Source organism: Anoplopoma fimbria, chromosome 4 (assembly GCF_027596085.1).
Source record: "Anoplopoma fimbria isolate UVic2021 breed Golden Eagle Sablefish chromosome 4, Afim_UVic_2022, whole genome shotgun sequence".
NCBI lineage: Eukaryota > Metazoa > Chordata > Actinopteri > Perciformes > Anoplopomatidae > Anoplopoma > Anoplopoma fimbria.
In genome coordinates this window covers 23,180,343-23,200,047 of record NC_072452.1, presented here as the reverse complement: position 1 = coordinate 23,200,047, position 19,705 = coordinate 23,180,343, and the positions used below count along the sequence as shown (strand labels likewise).

Here is a 19,705-nt window from a genome sequence, read left to right as displayed (position 1 = left end):
TAATAATAATAATAATAATAATATAATAATAATAAAAGTCTGAATGGAGTCTGGCACAGTACCAATGATTTTGCAGTGCCATTTTTACAGATGCATTACGGTATTTATGTAACCTCCAGCCCGGACGCATACATAACAGTGCATGTTGAACTCCAGTCTGCTGGTGTGAACACAGACATGGCTGCATGCGTTTCTGCGTTAAGGTTCTGCAGCAGAACCTTCTCATGCACCGCAGCTCGCTCCCAGCTCCACAGAGCACCGGGGTGCGGTGCTCTGATGGGCAGAGTGGACCGGTTCGGTGGAGTGACAGTGGACCTGGCTGATGGTAGTCTACCTGGGGACATCAGTGAGAGATCCTTCAGCAGAGTGCTGCAAGGTCGGTGGTCTAAAGTGTGATATGCATGGATGAGAGGATGAATGCATGCTGGATGTATTGTCTGTGAGGTGTCTGCATTACTGTATAAAGAAGGCTGGGGGTCAGCTGTTATTATTATTATTATTATTATTATTATATTCCTTTATTGATCCCCATGGGGGAAATTCAAGTGTTACAGCAGCTCAACTACACAGACACAGACAATAAATACACATACTATACAACTACACAGACAATAAATACACATACTATACAACTACACAGACAATAAATACACATACTATACAACTACACAGACAGACATATAAATACACATACTAAATACAACTACAACACAGACAATAAATACACATACTATACAACTACACAGACACAGACAATAAATACACATACTATACTATTATTATTACTATTCAGTTTATTTACCAGTGTTAACTTTGCTTTAAAAACACTCATTAAGGTATGATAGTAAATTCGGCTGATAAATCTGCCAGTTTATACTTTATAAACCGGTTAAATATCAACTTTGACATTGTTTAAAAAGTTGATATGTTTTTTGTGATTGCACAATCAACTCTGCTCCCAGCAGACCACATGACACATGACAATAAAAACATGACAATAAAAACATGACAATAAAAACAATAAAAACACACAGACACAGACAATAAATACACATACTATACAACAAAATAAAGATAGAACAGGAATAAAAAAAGAATGCATTGAAGAAGATGCAGGTGCATGAATTATTGCAGAGCTAAATGTCCCTTAATATCTAACTGAGCCTTGTTTCAGTGCATCTGCAGGTGAATGTTTGACATTTTTGCTTAATTAAAAGGCTGTACTATAGGTAGTTGTTAGTCCAGGGTTTTGCATGTGGTTTATTTAAAAATAAGTATGTTCATTATAGGTTTTAGATCTTTAATGCATTATTATTATTATTATTATTGTGTCAGCAAAGGGAGAGAAAAGAGCAACCACATGTAGGAACATTAGACAGCCAGTGTAATGCACAAAGGTAAAATGATTAAAGTAAGAGGTTATCAAATTTAAAGATATCAGAATCTAACTTTTTTTTTTTACAATATTGAGTAATCGGACTCTTATTTTAAAATATGGTTTAATTGTTCTGTAATAAACTGTCAAAAAGTGGAAACGCTTATCACAAGGTGTTTTTCTAAATTTACTTAAAGTCCAAAACCTAAAAGATATATTTAAGATGAAATAAAAGAGGAAATTATATTATGGTAACTAATCTGCAAAAAAAACTGGCCTTTTTTATTTATAGAATACATATAATTGGTTGATTATTCAAACTTTTGCAGATTGATTTTCTAACATATTTAGAATTTAACTGTATAAGCACTAGATCCTTCTTTCTTGCAATCTTCCAGTCAGTCTGGGATTCTAACCAGCAACTTTCCACTTATGAAAGATCTGCTTCTTCACCCCTCGGGCTTCTTCCGCCAAATTGTCTCTGTTGCTTGTCATCTTCTCTCATCTTTACATTTTCCATTTGCCTCAAAAATCAGATTTATCATAAAAAACAATCTGTATTTCCTGTCTGTTTCTGCACTTTATTTAATAAAGCAGCAACATCATTAATAATAAAAAAATGTAAGTTCATCCTGGTTAACCTCTGGACTCGTGTACTCCGTAGATTCACTGGCCCAGTGGAAAGCCGAGGGGAAAGTTGCAGTGTGGCTTCGGGTGCCCATCTCTCTGAGCCGATGTGCCGCCGCCGCCTCCACCCACGGCTTCACCTTCCATCACGCCAAACACGACCACGCTGTGCTGGCCCTCTGGCTGGGAGACGGGGAGAGCAGGCTGCCCGGGTTTGCAACTCACCAAATTGGAGTGGCAGGTAGAGATTTATTTATTTTTTGCCTAAAAAGGTCATTCTTGACTTTGGAATTAGTAGTTTGACAGACTATAATTTTACCTAAAATGTCTACTGACCAACTTTTCTCAGAGCTTTCAACTACAGCAGATGGTGTTTGTCATGCGTCTGATGAAGGCCATAAAAAAAGCTGAAAGCCCTGGAAAAGAGATATGAGTTCAAGTTAAGATCTTGTCAAACCAAGATTGATTTACAGTACTCATCAACTACCTTATTGCCGTTAGGTTTCTTTCAGCACGCATGCTATGAATCCATATAATCTCAGGTCATTGTTTATTGTCCATATCCTCCATATTAAATGAATGAAGTGTCAACAAACGCTCACATGCAGAACACAACGTTACAGCAATTATCTGAGCATGTTAATACAATATCCCTGTTTGAGAAAGCACAATATAATTACACGAAAGTCAAACATGATAAACGGACCAATTAAATGGAACGTTTCACAATCAGACATCAAAAATGGAGAAAAAAAAACAAAAAAACAGCTCACCCAGTATCAGCTGAGGTGCTTGAGCTCTTACTATCAAGCCTAATGGAAAAAAAAAAAGCATCTGCACCTCAAATCTGTAGAAATCGCTAATAAAAGCGAGTTCTCAGTGAGAGATCTTCTTCAAGATAAGAGCTGCTAGCAAGTGAACATGCAAAAGCCTCAGGGAACATCACCAGATTAGGCTTAATGCAGAACACTTGTGTCAATCGGTTGAACTCATTCCCACTAAACATCAAGGGAAGTGTAGTTCTTCGTCTGATGGACTACAAGTTAAAGACAAAGCATCTATAGAGACAGTCAGGAAACACCAATCAGCACATAGGATATATACTAGGTTAACAAAAGGCTAAAACCATCTTCAAACATAGAGCACATAACATTTTTTATAGTTTATCTATAGTCAAAATCCTCATTAAGAACCATAGTGGATCCAAAACAGTTCCATATGGAATAATATACAGTCAACCATCAAAAACAATAGAGCTGAAACTATAAGCAGGTTAATATGATTCTTAATTTACAGAAAATGTATCGACAATAATCAAAATAACCCCATAAATCTCTCAATTTGCGTATCAAAATCTATATTCTTATATACCAAATCTAATGTGTAAGCTTATTATCAAAGCTGCCCTCCATAGTAAAGAGTTCAGTCTGTTACATTACTTCTGATTGACTGAGCGGAACACAGTCTCCCACAAACCCAAATCATTACTGATATGGAAGGAAAGGTTACGTCACACTGGCAGTGATGACAACTGGTGTCAGTCTGAGCCAGACAAAGACAGCATTTATTTCTTGTTTGGGAAAGGGTCTCACTATAGAGACTGAGGTGGACTTGACTGAACTTTTATAGAAGTTAGAAGATATGGAGAGGATTTAAAAGGATAAATCCAGTCTCTTGCTACTTTAAAATCATTTATAAATCTGAGAAAGCTGTGATAAGATAGCTTTACAGAGGGTACAGGGTATTCTATGTCTTGTAGGTTATCACACACAAAAACTGTTAACAACTGTTCACGTTTCTTTTATTTAAAAGGATAAGAGGTTGTTTGTCTGTTTGCCTTTTATGTATTTTTCAACTTTGACCCATTTTCTTTTGCGTAAATGGAAATTCACTCATCAGGATTGTGCATGTGTGGGGAGAGGAGCAACAATGGGAGGAGCTGCAGACCTTGAAGTGTGCTACGTCTCTGATCGTCCAGCAGAGGGCAGAGTGTCAGGGTTTTTTAATCTTTTTTAAAGAGTGGATGCACTGAAAGCATGTCAGAACATGTCCAGAGCATCCTTCAGAATGGAAGGGGGTCCAGAAATTCCCCTTTTTTTTTTATGCCAGATTGCCCCGGAACAAACAGTGATGACACTGAGGTTAGGAATCTGAAATACGCAGCTGTTTAGATGATCTGGTACTTGTTTGCTCTGGCGCACACAGCTTTTTTATAACGCAAGAGAACAGCACATCATGCAAACAATGGTCAATCAACGTTTGACGCTGGATGGATAATAAGGGAGTCATGCAAGTTCCTACATAGAGGAATTTGGGTGTTTAAAGACTTGTTGAATTTGTGGCCAACTTACCTATAACTGAACTTAACATGTGTCTCACTACAGTGAAGCAAAGGGAATATAAGCCCTAGAAGGTTTTAAACTGTCCAGCCTGAACCCAAATGTCAGACGTGGCAATATTGGTGTCAAAAGGACCTCCATTGACTGTTACAAACTGATTTGAAAATTAAAAGTTTGCCCAAATACATTTTTAAACTATGACATTGCAGAGCTAAATCCGGATTCAATTTGCACGTTGACTTGTGCTTTTTTGTTTCCAGTGGGTTGTGAGATGTAACATGGTTAGTGCAACTAAAGAGTCAATACAAAACAGTGAGTCTTAAATAGAAGCAGAGAAACATTCTGTCTGAGCTTTCTCTCCAAAGGCAGGGGTTATTATGCCAAGCCTAGGAGAGCAGGGTTCAGGTTGTAAACTACAGGACTTCTCCTCTAACTCACAGTTCACAGAGTAGAGGTGGAGAACATGAGGAGGACTGGCAGTAAGAAAAGTAACAAGTATAGACTGAAGTGGACGTGGTCGGCGTGACATCACCAGTTGGTTTGTGGACTACGGTTCTTAACGGCTTTTTTGGCCGTCGCCATCTTGTTTTTTTGCAACCACAATTGACATTAGATGGATGGAGCTAAGTACAACCACAACAATTAACTTTCATAAACTAGAAAACACAATAAAAAGTGATTTAAAAGTGAAAGAGTTCGGAAATACATAGGACGGAAATGCTTAAAACTCCCAGACACCCTAAAGCATATTCTGCTTTATGGTCTATTCTACTCTAAATGGGACCATCATTTATTAGATGAACATCATGATGTATTGGAGAAGACTTGACTCCTCTGTTTGCAAAAATAAGTCAGGTTGTATAGAAGTCTATGAGAAAATGACGTTGAAGTTAGAGTCATAGACCATAAAGCAGAGTGTGCTTTAGGGCGGGCTTACTGGGATTGACGGGTCGCTTTGGCTACCAGTGACGTACACGTTGTCTCTACGTCACTCCTCTGCATTCCAAATATGGTCACTGGTTCCAAAAAAAAACAGATGTTGACGGCAAAATCGCCAGATTTCTGTTTTATCTCTGTTTAGTCATCATGTAGTTTACAGCGCTACAACACATGTTTAATTGTGCAGAACCTCTTTAAGGTCATGCATCCACCCAACTGAAGGTTGAGTAAGAGTCCCGTTATCGCGAAGTGAAATAAATGAGTTTCACGGCTCAACGCATCACCTAGTGACAAGCTGAAACTTTAATAATTGCATCTCCTCGTCTTCCAGTACAGCATTTATAAAAACTAGTATACCAAACTTAATCCATAACAGATTGTTCACGAAAACCTAGGCAACCAAATCAAGGACCTAGACATAAAAAAAAACTACGCTAATTAGTATTCTGTAATCAAATTCAGCTCAAGTGATCTAAATCGACTCTCATCAGTATTCTGACCTCATCGTGACCTCATAGTGCACCACAGATATAACTGCGACCCTATAATTACTGTTAAAACCAAGAATCAGCAGAAGAAGCCTACATGAAATATGAATGAAGAGAAGACATCAAACTTTGTTGTGGCTCAGAAACCATCTGTAACCTCAAGCGATTAGCAGTCGTTTTACTACAGAACCCACAGCTCCTCTCTGATCATTGCTTCTGGGCTTTTTTGTGTCTTAATTCACTTCTTTTTTTTTTTCTTCTGCTGCTCCTTTCAAGCGTTTACTTTCCTACACTGAAGGCTACATAATGATAGCCTCCGTTAGCAGCAGCCAGGCCTCCTCCCGTGGAGCTCCATATGGCTCTGGGATCGGGGATGACATCAGTTTCCACTTGGAAGTCCAAGTCAGGCCTTTAAGACGACCCATCCCTCTTTTACACATCTGTGACATTCATTTAAGGAGGCCCGTCTCCGGCCGGTCAGACGCAGCGACCGGAAAAGAAAGTGGCCCGTTTTCCCTCCTCCTCCTCCTCCTCCTCCTCCTCCTCCTCCTCCTCGTCCTCCTCCTCCTCCTCCTCCTGTTCTTCCCGAGCCGTCGCTTAGTCACTACCTGCTGAAAAAAAAAAAAGCTGCTCTAATAGGAGAGAGAAAAATGTAAATTGTGAAGTGGGACGTCTACATCTTTGACAAATACAGCTGAGTCACTCAGACTCGGTTAAGAAAGTAAAGAATGTTATTTTATATTATATTATATTAACCCCCTGTTCTCAAATGTCAATCAATCTGTCCTGTTCTTCTTCACTTAGTGGAGGTTCAGTTCATGCGTTACTGTTTCGAAACATTTCTTTAAGAACAATTGCTTATGTAGTACTTATATTTTGCAAAACTAACACGTTTGTCCATATTTGTTCCAAAAAGTAAAGCTGACATTAAAGCGGCTATAGTCATTGTCTTTTGCCAGAGAACAATCTCCCGAATCTGCAGTTGTATCAGCTACGCTACACGTAGCATTTTAGCACCTTTCAGCCCACTTGTTTTGGTATTTTTGGGCCTCCAGCTGTTCTGCTTTGGTTCACTATCACCTTTCTTATCAGTCAAACAGCTCTGATAAACCCAACATCGCGCACCAAACGACATACAGAGAAAGTTAGCGGTTAGCTGGTGAACTTAGCGGAGCATTTAGCAGCAAAAGAACCAATCAGAACTGGTATCAACACTTAAGCCTATGGATGCAATCTGAAGTTACACCACATACTTAGTTTGAAGCATATGAAGGCCGTACAGTGAGAGTAATTAAAAATGTTAAAACACTGATGTTTCTTTTTTTTGTATAGCAGTTGGAGAAGTGGAATAACCTTGAATCCTCTAAATATAGAGCAACACGCCCAAGTTATTGTTATTTATTTGACTTGTTTGTGTGCGGACTTTATTGATCGTCAACAGCAGCGACGTGTTAAGAACATTCTAAAATGGACAAAGCAGCCATGCTGGCCTGGCAGAGGCTCAGCTCCAGACTCTTCCCTCCACATGGTGCAGTGTGTTTTATGTTGTACCCAACCTTATAATTAACTTTGAACAAGACTGCCAACAGCTCTCCCTTTTTCTAAATTGTTCTTACAGTAACTACTTCAGACCAGCTTGTATACGGGGGACATGACTGCTTGCAATTATGTGAAATAAATATCTGATTGATTGATTGATTGATTGTTTTGTTTTGCAGGTGCAGTTGTTGATGAATCGAATGGAAAAGTTCTTGTTGTCCAAGACAGAAACAAGGTAAATGTGTCACTATCCTGTTACAAATTGCTCTCCATTACATTCATTAAAAAAATGTAAATATATATTGCCGTATAGATAGACCATATTAATTGAATTAAATTAAGATTTCCTTTTATTCTTTAGTAAATGTATGCATTCGTGGCTGTAGTCGTGCTACTTCCTGTATTTTCTAATAGGAATGCATCATATGAACAGGCCTAAGCACAGAGCTGTGATTATGTCAATTAGGTGCAGTTGGCAGCATGACACATTTCTAAAAAAAGAAAAATTATGACATATTTTGGCAGGTTAAAAATGACTTTTGGCAGCTAGTTCACCAGCTCTTGCCCGCCTTAGCCAGAGAGCTTTATTAGACACTGATCCTTCCGTCCACAGTAAGAAAACATAATAAAAGACTCAATGAGGCAGCAGAACTCCTGCTGCTCATAACTCCTGTGATTAGTTTTGTTTATGGACTCAGTTGTATGTTGCCTCTGTTGATGCAGACGTGGGTGGAAATCCTCTCCGGTCCTCACACACTCCACATAGCTCCACACACACAACATTAGCTGACCTCCAACCAACGCCGTGTTTACGTGAGCCGAATGCACTCAAACAACTCAATGAGTGTTCGTCTCTGTCCGCTCTCACAGAGCGCCGCTGTAGTGCTCGAGTTGTTATGAGGTCGACTTAAAACCGGGCTCTTTTACAACCTTTGGGACACATATTTGTTTGCATTCTCAGACCGCAGCCAAAACAAGATTGCACCAATTTAGGAACCAATTATGATTTAAGATATAAAGTACAAAAGCACCAAGTGTGCGTTTCGTAGACTTTACAGTCAAAAAGGTAAAGGCAGCAGCTCCTGTACTTAATTCAATCATTATATTTTGTAATATGAACACTCGTCACCATCACTGCTGCTAAAGCTGACAGGAATTCAGAGCTTTAAATGCCCGAAAGTCCTGGCGTTGTGCGTACTCCTATAGAACAAGATACACCAGTTTACAGTAGATCATATGCACAGTGTGAATTCTGAAAATAGCTCTCTTCACACATGAACCCTTCACAACAACCCTCCATTTAATGAATAAAAAGCATGTCAAGATTTTCTCTGCCCCATAGCACAAAACACCAGCACAAGGTCATATGTTACTATGACAACAATTGACACAGATATGATGATAGACAGGCAATAAATAGTATCAAGAATATCATCTAAACATCCCAATTCCAGTGTAACTGAATATGACAATTATACTGTAGAAGTGAGGCAAGTATTGAAAATGCACCACATTTAGCCATGTCTAAACACAGACTCACAAGGTTAAAAAAAATACCAGCGTCGCTGTCACAGCTGGTCACAGCTGGTCACAGCTGGTCACAATCCTCAGTTGCACCATCACTCATTGCCACGGAGCCGTAAACTGACAAAAGGCAAATCTCCAAAGAAAACTTCAGAGCTCAGATGTCTGCTGGAAAGAAAATAAATATTCTCTGCCTCAATAACAACAGAAACAATTATTATATTACTCAATTGTTGGTGAAGTTTTGGACTGATTAAGAACTCCTTGAGGATTGTATTCCCCTAAATTATAAAAAGAGAGACTGCACTATATTGGGATAAAGTCAGTAATCTCAAATACATTTTAAAGCCAAATATATCTATCTATCTGCAGACATCTGACAATATAGGACTTAATGGATTTATTCCTTAAATATATATATATACAAAACATAGAAGTGTATTTGAATATTTTAAATTGGCATTCAATTTCTAGTCTTTATGCAGATTTTTCATTCAGTTCAAGTAGGAATAATCTGAGAAAGGACACATGGTTACAGTATAATCTGTAACATATGATAAACATAGATCACATTATAACTGACAGAATGAAAGTGGGTTTGTTTGCTGACAACATGTGTGCCATCTGGGAGTCTTACGCGAGCATGTAATGTGTCTTAATGGCTTTTGTCCAGAAGCAGAGGGAAACAGTTAGTGGCCTTGATGTGTGGGAAGAGTTTTATCTCTTCCTCTCCTCCTCCTCCTCCTCCTCCGTTTACTGGAAATGGGCTTCGTACAGTAAGAGTTTGGCCCTTTGGCAGCAGCAGAGTCTCTGGCCGACTGAGACGGTTCAGAGCTCATGAAGGGTTCGGACTTCCTGAAAAAGAAACTATCGCTCTCAGATCAGCACAACAGATGACGGAGAGATCCCCAGGGCCTGGAAGGAATCCATCCAATTCATTCAACCATCGTCCAATAATTTGCCAGTAGATTAGACATGAAGAGTTTGAGCATGTTTTGGCATCCTTTACAAGTGTTTTTGTTATTCTTTTCACATTTAGCTCTGAATAAGACATTTTACTCTGAAAAACCACACTGATTTAGAGTTAAACAAAATCCCTTTATTTCTATTTTACCAGCACACTTTAGAAACAGCCACAAAAAAATATAGCATTCTGTTAACATGAAGTATTTAAAATAAAAAGCTGTAGTGCATCTGTGTTCCTCACAAACAGGATTTGCAAAACAAGAAAAATATCAGATTATAAACCTTTAAAAAAAAAAAAAAAAAAAAAAAAAAAAAAAAAAAAAGCACTACATACAAAATTCTTTAAGTAACTACAAAAATATATATACACAACACTGACATCATAACTTAACCAGCAGCATACTGTTATTAAATATCAAGTGGTGAAACAGTTTTGGAAGACACACTTCACCGCTTCAAATGTTAAAGAGTGAGGCACTAAATATAAAACTATAAAATGAACGAAAATGACTCTCAGGGTCAGAGCATTAAACATCTCTCTGCCTGTATAATAATAATAATAATAATAAGTTCAGATACATAAGATGATCTATAAACACATTATCTATTACTTTAATGTGATTTCCTTTAAAATAATAAAAAAAAAACTACTGTTACACTGTAAAACTTTGCCACCAATTTAAAGATCTTGCAAAAAACAAGTGACTTTAAATTGGAAGACACTGATTTTATGATTAAAAACAGACTAAAAATGGATTTATTTTAAGTATACATGTGAATACATTTACAGCAGTGCCATATATCACTATGGATGTTAAATGTTAACTTTGCCCTCTTGTTTCAGACAAAGAATGCTTGGAAGTTCCCCGGCGGCTTGTCTGATCCAGGAGAAAATATTGGTGAGTGAAAAGAAAAACTAATACAGTACATCTAGCTAAATCCTTCTATTTTAGTGTTATGCTAAAAGATGATACATTCATTTGAACTGTACAAAAATAAGGCACATGATATATACGCTAAGATAACAGTTTCTCAAAAGTCACCTTTTTTTTTTTTACATTTTAAAAAGCAGCTTTAATATTATTAGAAATGTTACCCAACCCAAAAAAAAGCAGCGTCAAATGTTTTCTTTACAAAAAAATATATGTATTTTCCTTTTTCCCACACATCTAAACAATCAGTCTGCAAGGTGTCTCTGACAAGGGAATATTAATATATATTCCTTTCTGTCAGAATCTTTAAAATGCTTAATATTTCTTATGAATCTCTCTCAGGTCACACTGCTGTCCGTGAAGTCTTTGAGGAGACCGGTGTTCACTCTGAGTTCAGGTCTCTGCTCAGCATCCGGCAGCAGCACAACCACCCCGGCGCCTTCGGCATGTCGGACCTGTACGTCATCTGCCGACTCGGCCCTCTCAGCTACGACATCAACTTCTGCACTCAGGAGTGTCTGCGCTGCGAGTGGCTGGAGCTCGCCGAGCTGGCCAAGACCGACCACACGACCCCCATCACCTCTCGGGTGGCCAGGCTTCTGCTCCACGGCCTGGAGCACGGCTTCGGCCAGATCGACCTCTCCATGGAGGAGCTCCCTGCCGTCTACTCTGGGATGTTCTACCAGCTGTACCACAGGCAGCTTCCTCCAACACCAAAATGCTAGCAAGCAATCATCAAGCTGATATGGTTAGCATATCTCTGCTAGCTATATTGACATATGATTGTCAGTATTACTTATATTTAAAGTGTATTTATGACTGGAATTAAGTTTGTAGTGTGTTTTTCTGGAGAGAAATGGTGCAATCAGCTGTGAACTACAAGAACACTCACTTTTAAAGATTTATGCCACTGTGGTGCCTGCAAGACTGCAGAGTTTTAAACGGTTAATTTAACTTTTCTTTTGGCTGCCATATTGGAAGTCCTGCCTGCATCAGATTAACGGTACTGTTTTACATTATGCTGTATTTTTAAACAAGCTAACCACCAGCATTGGATGACCGTACACTGGTGAAGCCAAGTTTAGTGGAAAAAAGTTGCAATATTAATATTGGCTGTTTGGCCAACTGACTGGTCAGAAAGGTCAAAATCATATTTTTTGTTTTCAAGCTAACTGCATTTTATGTTGTTGATCTTGTATTAAAGTTCTGCTCCGGTGCCATGCAACGTAGATTTTTTTTGCACAAATTTGAATTTTAAACTTACAGCAGAGGAACACAGTTTATCAGGAAACTAAGACAAGCTCAGGTAATCTGCTGAGTATCCATTAAGTGTACTGAGTAGTGTGAAATAATTAGAAAAAAAACTATAAGTAGTGCTTGGGTTTTGATTTTAGTGGGTTTTTGTGCACTTAGTTTTTTTTCTTTGTCAAACAATGTCGTATCACAAGATTCTAAAATTCAGTTACGTAGTTAGATTCCTTCACTCTTATAATATTATATGTATATGCATTATAATATATATATATTATTATGTAGTTGAGTGCATTTGCATTTTCTATGTTGGACACGTTCTAACAGAATATTCCTCTATATGTCCAACATCTTGCAGCTAAACTCAAGATAAACGGTAGGAAGCAGACTTGTTATCAAAAAGGTTGCTGCTTTAAATCCCTCATCCAGAGAGGGAAGAACTGTATAGGTTAAATGAACACTGCCGTACTTGAGCAAGGCACCTGGCTCCAGTTGAACTAGTGTAGCAGATGGCTTTTTTCCACAGTAGAAGCCTGGTTTTACTGGGAAGCAGCGGGTTGTGAATGTTTGCCACTATTTGAAAGTAAAAGCTGTAAAAGAGCAAAACATGTTCGGGATAAAACAGTCAGAAAGCATCACAGCTATTTTGGGCAACGTCCATGTCTTCATTGCCGTCACATCTTCGTCTTTCTTGTCGCCACTAAGACATTAATATTTTCTCTCAATCAGTTTACAACTTGGAAGACATCGGGAGAAAGAGAATGGCCTTTTGACCCGGTCCAGTTTTGCTTCCCGACTTGTACTGGCCAGTCCGCTTCAGTGCCACGTACATGTTTGGGTACTTCCTGGAGCGGTAGGTGTTGTAGTTGTTGCTCTCGAGACGCTCGAGGAAGTAGCATTCATCGGTCGCTCGTCTCTGGAGAGAAAGAGACAAGAGTTTATTGAAATACGGATTTAAACCCGAGGCGGAGGATTAAATCTTGAGCCTTTTGCTAACTGGAAAAAGACCTGACTGCAAACTGAGGAAATTAAAGAAAACTGTGAAACTACTCTCATATTTCAACAAATGGAAACTGAAGTTAAGTCATTTAGTCTGTACGATTCATTTAATGTTTTCTTTCCAAACTGCTAATAACCGTCTCGGCTGCGGAACATCACCACTGCAGTGGAATTTCATGTTATGTTATTTTGTTTGGATGACATTTGATTGAATTTGTTTAATTGATGTTATTGGAAAGGGAGTAAAGTGTGTAATGCTGACAATTTATGACATTACATTAGCACGTAAAACACAAAGCCACCTTTATTTTTGAAGGATACTGTGGTTAAGAATAATTTGTGCCAAGTGTGTCAGGCTTGTATAATAAAGACATTAAAGGAAGCCATGCCTGACGAGCAGTTATTACAGCTAAGTGTTTGTCTACAGCTTCCTGGAATTGTGATTAAATATGAAATCATATTTGCAAATATCTAATTCATGACTTCTGGATAAAGTGTACAAGACCGAACCAGTCAAGGAGCTTAATTAGACCAAAAAAATGTAATTCTTTGGCAACAAATCTTAATCTTTAAATCCGTCAACATGGTGACTTTTCTTTTTCTCACTACAAAATAGTTAATAAGAGGAGAGTTAATATCTCGTGGGTTTTTTAATGGTTTTCCACACACAAGGCGGAGCAGAACGTCTTGGGTGGCGGCGGCTGTAGCTTCCTATTAGAGAGGAAACGCTTGCCAATTACGTGGACTGTGGACGAGCCTTCACAACCACCAAACCACATCAGTCACCCACACTTCACACTTCACACTTCCACTGCAGGCAACTACTTCGTGGCAACAGGCCTGCAGCGGTGCCAAATTGGAATTGGCTACTTCTTAACTTTGACTACGTTTTGGGTTCTTCATTTTGTGAAACATCTGATCGATGATAAGCTAAAATCAGCAGACAGTATTTATTCAGTTTGTCTGCTGGTCATTTCCTAAAAGCTTTTAGATAAATGACAGAAAACTGTTGCAGCAGACGCCAAAGTGCATCTGCTCACAGAAGAACAGTGGACTGTGTGGGTTTAAAACTCGAGTTTTGCAAAAGTTGAAAGAGGAAGTTCTTCTCTCCTTTAATATCTTTGTGTTTCTGTCTTCCGTCTCTCAAATCAAGTACCCCTCAATCCTCCACCTTCCCATCCCCCCATGACTGTCAGGTTGCCTGTGGAGATCACAATAAAATAACCACAATAAAAGCCTGTAAATACGAGAGCTCACATCATTCTCCAACTTGCTTTTCTCCACCAGCAGCATCTAGACTGTATATCCTATTTTCATGGGCCCGACTTTTACGAAGATGTGACTGTACACATTAATAAAGTCTCATAAAAACATTTCTGTTTGTCCTAGAGTATAAATAGTTCCCATAATTATTATCATAGTGGCATCATTTCATCATCATGTCCTGCCCTCCTTGCTGAAGTGGTAATGGGAATAGAGTTTATTATTGTTAGTTTGGTTTTACAGACATCATGTATGTATCTTTGCCAGTCTGGACTGTAAACGGGTACAAAATCAAACCCTGAGTCATGTAACATGATGTGATTTGGATTTGAACACTCAAACCCAATCTTGCTAGCGTTGCCATGGCGAGTGCAATGATTTTGTTGGCCGAAGCAGCTTAAATGCCGAGGGACGAGTCCGGAGAATGGAAAGAAACTGATTGGTTTCGGGAGAGACGCCTTAGTTGGACCAAAATTCTGGTCAAAACAAACTGGAGATGGATAATAATGTCTCTCTAAATGTTGTGGCAAACTTTTATTTATTCTCAGTGCTGACTATGACAAACGTGTGAACCTAATTATCTCCCTGTGAGGGAGGATTTCTTGTCGGGTGGCTGGTAAATATTTGGTTTCCAAAACACAGCAGTCTAAATGCTGCTTGTGACAAAGGCAGACAACATTCAATGTAAGTGGTTCACACAGACAAAAAGAAAAGCACCGTTCTTTGAACCCTTTCAGGAAACACTATTTGATGATTTTACGGCTTTGGCAGTAATCTGAAAACTCTTTACAGAACAGAAACAATGTAACTTTTTGAGGATCCAGCTCACTCACCGCTCCAAACAGCCGCCCGTCTCTGTTCATGGCCAGATAGCGATTAGCACAGACTCCTTTGATGACCACCTCCCCCACCGATGTCGCCTGGAGCTGAAGCTTTACTGAGGAAAAAGACAAAAGTTGAATTGAACAAAATGAACAATAAAACACAGATTAAAAGTAGTTTGCTTGTGGGATGTTTAGTCAAATACACCTATTTAATTAAATGATAAAAGAGGCATCTACACTGAATCCCTCTTTAATGCTTTATTGTTACATCAATGGAACCATCATTCAACTCTGTGTACGTTTTAATCATAACTGATCCAACACTTCTACTGGACACAACAGACTTCTAGCAACCCGGGAAACAAATCACAGTGAAGATGGTTTTAGAGGCATTTCAATATAGAATCTACTACAGCAGTGAACATGAGCAGCTAACTAGTTGGCTTTCTAGATGACATTTGATGTTGTATATAGTGGAGGGAAGACTGGTGATTAGCCTGATAGAACAAAACAGAAACAGGAAACTGTTCTTCAGTAACTAAACAAAGCTAAACAAATCTGATATGATGATATATTAATACTTAAAGTAAAGCTGCATTAGTCGATGTAAGGAGGGGATTAGGCTTGTTAAGGCTAATGTGTTAGCAAATCATTTGTCCACATGCACATCCTGCAGACACAAGGCCTCAGAACAGTATCTGTCTCTTTAGCTTCTAGGTGCTTGGACTGTCTGCGGTTTCAGGTAGCGTGCAGTGGCTCAATCAGAGCTCTTTTGCTGAAAACAGCTGCCTGCTTCGACTCGATAGCAACAACGATAAGAGCCAAAAGAGTGAATCAGACTGTAAATGTGCTGTAAAACCAAACCAACGGGCTAAAAGAGCCTTAAAAGCTTCATAAAAGGTGCAGAGTTAGTGAAAGATATTGACTAATGTGGCTTTAAATGTGCTTAAAGATCATTCGTTTTCATTCTGGGGACTTATCTGTTAATTTCTGTTGCATAAACAGCTCCCAGTAAATGAATGAAACGCCATTAACGCCACTGGTGCCAATGAGCTAACTCATAACAAAAACCACTAAGCAGTAGCGTTGCAGTGTGGCTGACAGCCGTCTGAGCACACAGTACCTGTTGGCCTCCACACAGATGTATCATCATCATCTTTTTTTTTTTTTTTTTTTAAAGAGGCCCCACTGCTTGCCAACAGAGCATACTTTGCATGAAAACCAAACCACCAAAAAGGAAGCAGAGGGCCCCGTAAGGTAAATTATGGGATCTGTACAGAATTAATCCACATTAAGACTTCAGATAGACAAGCATCTGTCTACAGTTATGCATTCAGCCCTGGATGATTCATGTCACAGATCAAAGACGTGTTCTCCCCCCTGAAAAGAAATATACATAATTGGTCTGAGTGTGCTCTTGTGTGTTCTGGGTTTACTGGTTGTATTGTGTCCCACAGCTACTGGGAATGTCTCCGTACAGTGTGGTCATATCTGTAATTGTCCTGGTTGGAGATGCAAAGGCAACAATTTGTACGGTATACGTGCAATATTGTCCTCGCAAAGCTTCGGCATGAAAAGTTACAAGTGCAGTCCGTCCCGTCTACATTACAGTAGTACAGAAAACCCACTCGGGGATCCTCGGATGTATTGGGCAACACTTCTCACCAACGTTTCCAATGCTAACTGGCAGGTGTGTTACGTTGTCCCAAAAAAAGTTGGCAGGCCAATCACAGCCTCAACAAAAGGACCATTGATGAAGCACAGCTCAGGTCGCGTTCACTGTAAGAAACCATTACGGTAAAAAAGCTAAATGCTGATTCCTGTTTAATGACTCATTGAGGATATGTTACTTTCTGAAGCCATGATACTGACTCTTATGACAAGTTCTTTTTTTAAACATTAAACTAAAACAAGGTTTCTCTCCTGGTTTGTTCCACAGATAAGTCTAACTGAGGGTAAATTAAATGATCCTAAATATAGCTCCATCTCTCCTTCCATATCAGGCGTTAGTTTGGGCACACCTGCCTGAAATGTCACACTGTATCTTGGACAATACACGTGTTTTTCTTATGAAACCCCCAAGTTTCTTTTTCACTTCTCCCCTCCCACTTACTGATGCAACTGTAGACACACACTCAGAAGTAATCAGTGATCCCGAGGGGTATCACAGATGAAGACCAAACGAGCACATTCATGTTTCCACTTTAAAAGACTCAAAGAAGAACATTAGAAAAGCTACAACTTCTGTCGCTTTCTTAATAAATATTGATTGACTGGTGGTGCAAAGTATATGTCAGTTTTATTTTGTAGTTAAAGTATCATTTTAAGTGGTAGAAGTTCATAAACCCCAAACTCTGTCAGGGATCTCTTGATCAGGACTTCACTCATTCTGTCTTTTAACTCCATGTTGTGCTGTTCTGTGTGACGTAAACCACACAGTCAGCAGAGTGACTCAACATGGAGATCTACGTTCACTAAAAAACATCACACATATTCCATCAAAGTTCTCATTGATTACAAAACATTTAAGGTGTACTTCCCTTCAACTGCAGTTATTACACTTTCCAGAAGCAAGGCCTGCACACACATTTCGGTGTTTACAATGTGGAGGATAAACCTCAGCAAGCTGGAAAGAATTCACATCGTTCCTCCATGATGATGTTTTTTGCTTCACTCTAACTTCCCTGTTACACATTAAAAAAAAAAAAGAGCATAAAGAAGCTTTGTGTGCTGTGCAAAGCAAAAGATGGACGACTGGAAGTACTTACTGTGGGGGTCGCTCTTCTCCCGGATTCCATCAACACCCCCGTCTGACTTTATCCTCAAGAAGAAGCCCCCGTTTTTACAGTACAGCCTTTTGGGATCCTTGAAGCCCCCGGGAGGGAAAGCGCCGCTGCCTCCGTCGTCAGGTGTGGAGGGAAGCGTTGTGATTTCTCCCGTGGCCATAATCCTCCTCTATTCCCCCCTGCTTCCCGGCGAACTGCCTCGTCTCCTTCTTGAGCAGTGCAGGAGCCCCACCGTGGCCTCCCACCTCCCACCAACTGCTGCCTCTTCCCTCCTCCCCTCCTCCACAGAGCTCCACACAAACTGAAATCTGGATAACCCCGGAGGTCAGTTTGCTCGAACACCCCCACTCTCAAGGCAGCAAGTGCCCTTTGAGTCCTGAGAATCAGAATCCTAAATGCCTCTACCTAACAGCAAACGTCTAAATCTACCATTAGAAGCTGCTTCTTCGTTGTTGTTGTTGTTTTTCAGAGATGGCAGCTGCTTTGCCAGTGTACTTTGAGCACACTGTTGCAGATTCCCCCCCTCGCTTCCACTCTTCTTGCAATGAAGTGTTTAAATCAGGGCAGCTGGCTTAGATCTGTGTGGAAGGCTTTCCCCTCTGGGCCTCAGTCCGCATGCGCCCTAGGAGCACCAACACACACACACACACACACACACACACACATATACACATACACGCCCACTAATGCTCTCTGATTTAACCAACCAGCCCAGCAGAAGTCGAGGAGGTGCAAAGAGGGGGGACGTGCAACTTGGACTCACTGAGAACCTTCAGAGCGGCAAAAGCAGCAGCGAGCATGTGACCAGAACCAGCGTTTTCATTCATCCAGCTCCTTCAATAGCAAGAAAAGAGAGACGCATGAAAGGAAAACCAACACGGTCGACCTTCTAGTGAATCAGTGCTATTCATAAGTTTAAAAAAAACAATAAGACTTGAGATGAAAAGGCCTGCATCATGTATGACTGCTTGTAATTGCTAGTCTCAACTTCCTCAGAAGCAGCTGAGTGGAGGATCAGTGATGGGAGTTACTCCTGCAGGTTCTTTGTTCTTTTTCTGTTATTTTAGAACGACATCCATTTGCCAAAATAAAGGCACTTACTGGTCTGGGCTTCTGGGTAAAATTAACCACATCTGAAACTCGTGTTGGATCAGTAGAAAGTCAGCTGTGCTCTCGGTTGACGTCAACCCCCCCCCCCCAGAACCTGGTCAGTGAACCATCTGACATCCAGCCAGGCGGCCTGAACGGGTGACTAAGCCCGGAGACTTGCATAGTTGTAAGACTTGGAGTCCAACAGGAAGGGTTCAGGTGTTTTTGGGAGATCCTAAGAATGTATTTCCTGAGACTGTATCAATAGAGAACTCTCCACAGAGACAGGAAAGTTTATCCAATATATAGACAGGGCACACTTTATGGTCCTTTATCTCATCACAAAGGAAGAGTGCCAAGAATACCATCACTGACTTTCATTAACACCTGCACAGTTCAATTAAAATGCAATAAATTCTCCTTATTAGAGGGAATAATAACTAAAGAACTGATTTTGATACACAGGTTACAGCCATGCTGTTCCTTAAACTAGCAACCTTTTCAATCACAGACCTAATCCTCCATTCTTCTGTCTTCTTTTGAACATTTTGTTGCCAAACCAAAACTAAAGTGAAGCAATTCTTGTCGCCAAAAATCATGATAAGAATTCCCCTTCTTAAAAATGACAATTAAAAAAAAAGACAAAGCAACCAGAGGACTAAAAGATGATATTAACCTATTTTATTCAACTCAAGTATGCATGAATATTATATTTAGTATTATATGCCTCTGTGATTTCAGTGATTTTTCACTCGGCTGAAAGT

At 39.6% G+C, this 19,705-nt stretch overlaps 2 protein-coding genes across 2 annotated transcripts; one reads left to right on the top strand and one right to left on the bottom strand.

The window, feature by feature from the left end:
• Positions 1-165: 165 nt before the first annotated feature.
• nudt6 (nudix (nucleoside diphosphate linked moiety X)-type motif 6) lies at positions 166-11,462 on the top strand. The gene is made up of 5 exons (XM_054598035.1): positions 166-376; positions 2,040-2,243; positions 7,487-7,542; positions 10,642-10,696; positions 11,072-11,462. The coding sequence occupies exons 1-5, from the start codon at positions 178-180 to the stop codon at positions 11,452-11,454; spliced, it is 897 nt and encodes a 298-aa protein (XP_054454010.1). The 5' UTR covers positions 166-177; the 3' UTR covers positions 11,455-11,462.
• A 1,242-nt stretch (positions 11,463-12,704) lies between these two features.
• fgf2 (fibroblast growth factor 2) lies at positions 12,705-18,388 on the bottom strand. The gene is made up of 3 exons (XM_054598036.1): positions 17,835-18,388; positions 15,076-15,179; positions 12,705-12,896 (listed from the first exon to the last, which is right to left on the bottom strand). The coding sequence occupies exons 1-3, from the start codon at positions 18,010-18,012 to the stop codon at positions 12,711-12,713; spliced, it is 468 nt and encodes a 155-aa protein (XP_054454011.1). The 5' UTR covers positions 18,013-18,388; the 3' UTR covers positions 12,705-12,710.
• Positions 18,389-19,705: the final 1,317 nt, after the last annotated feature.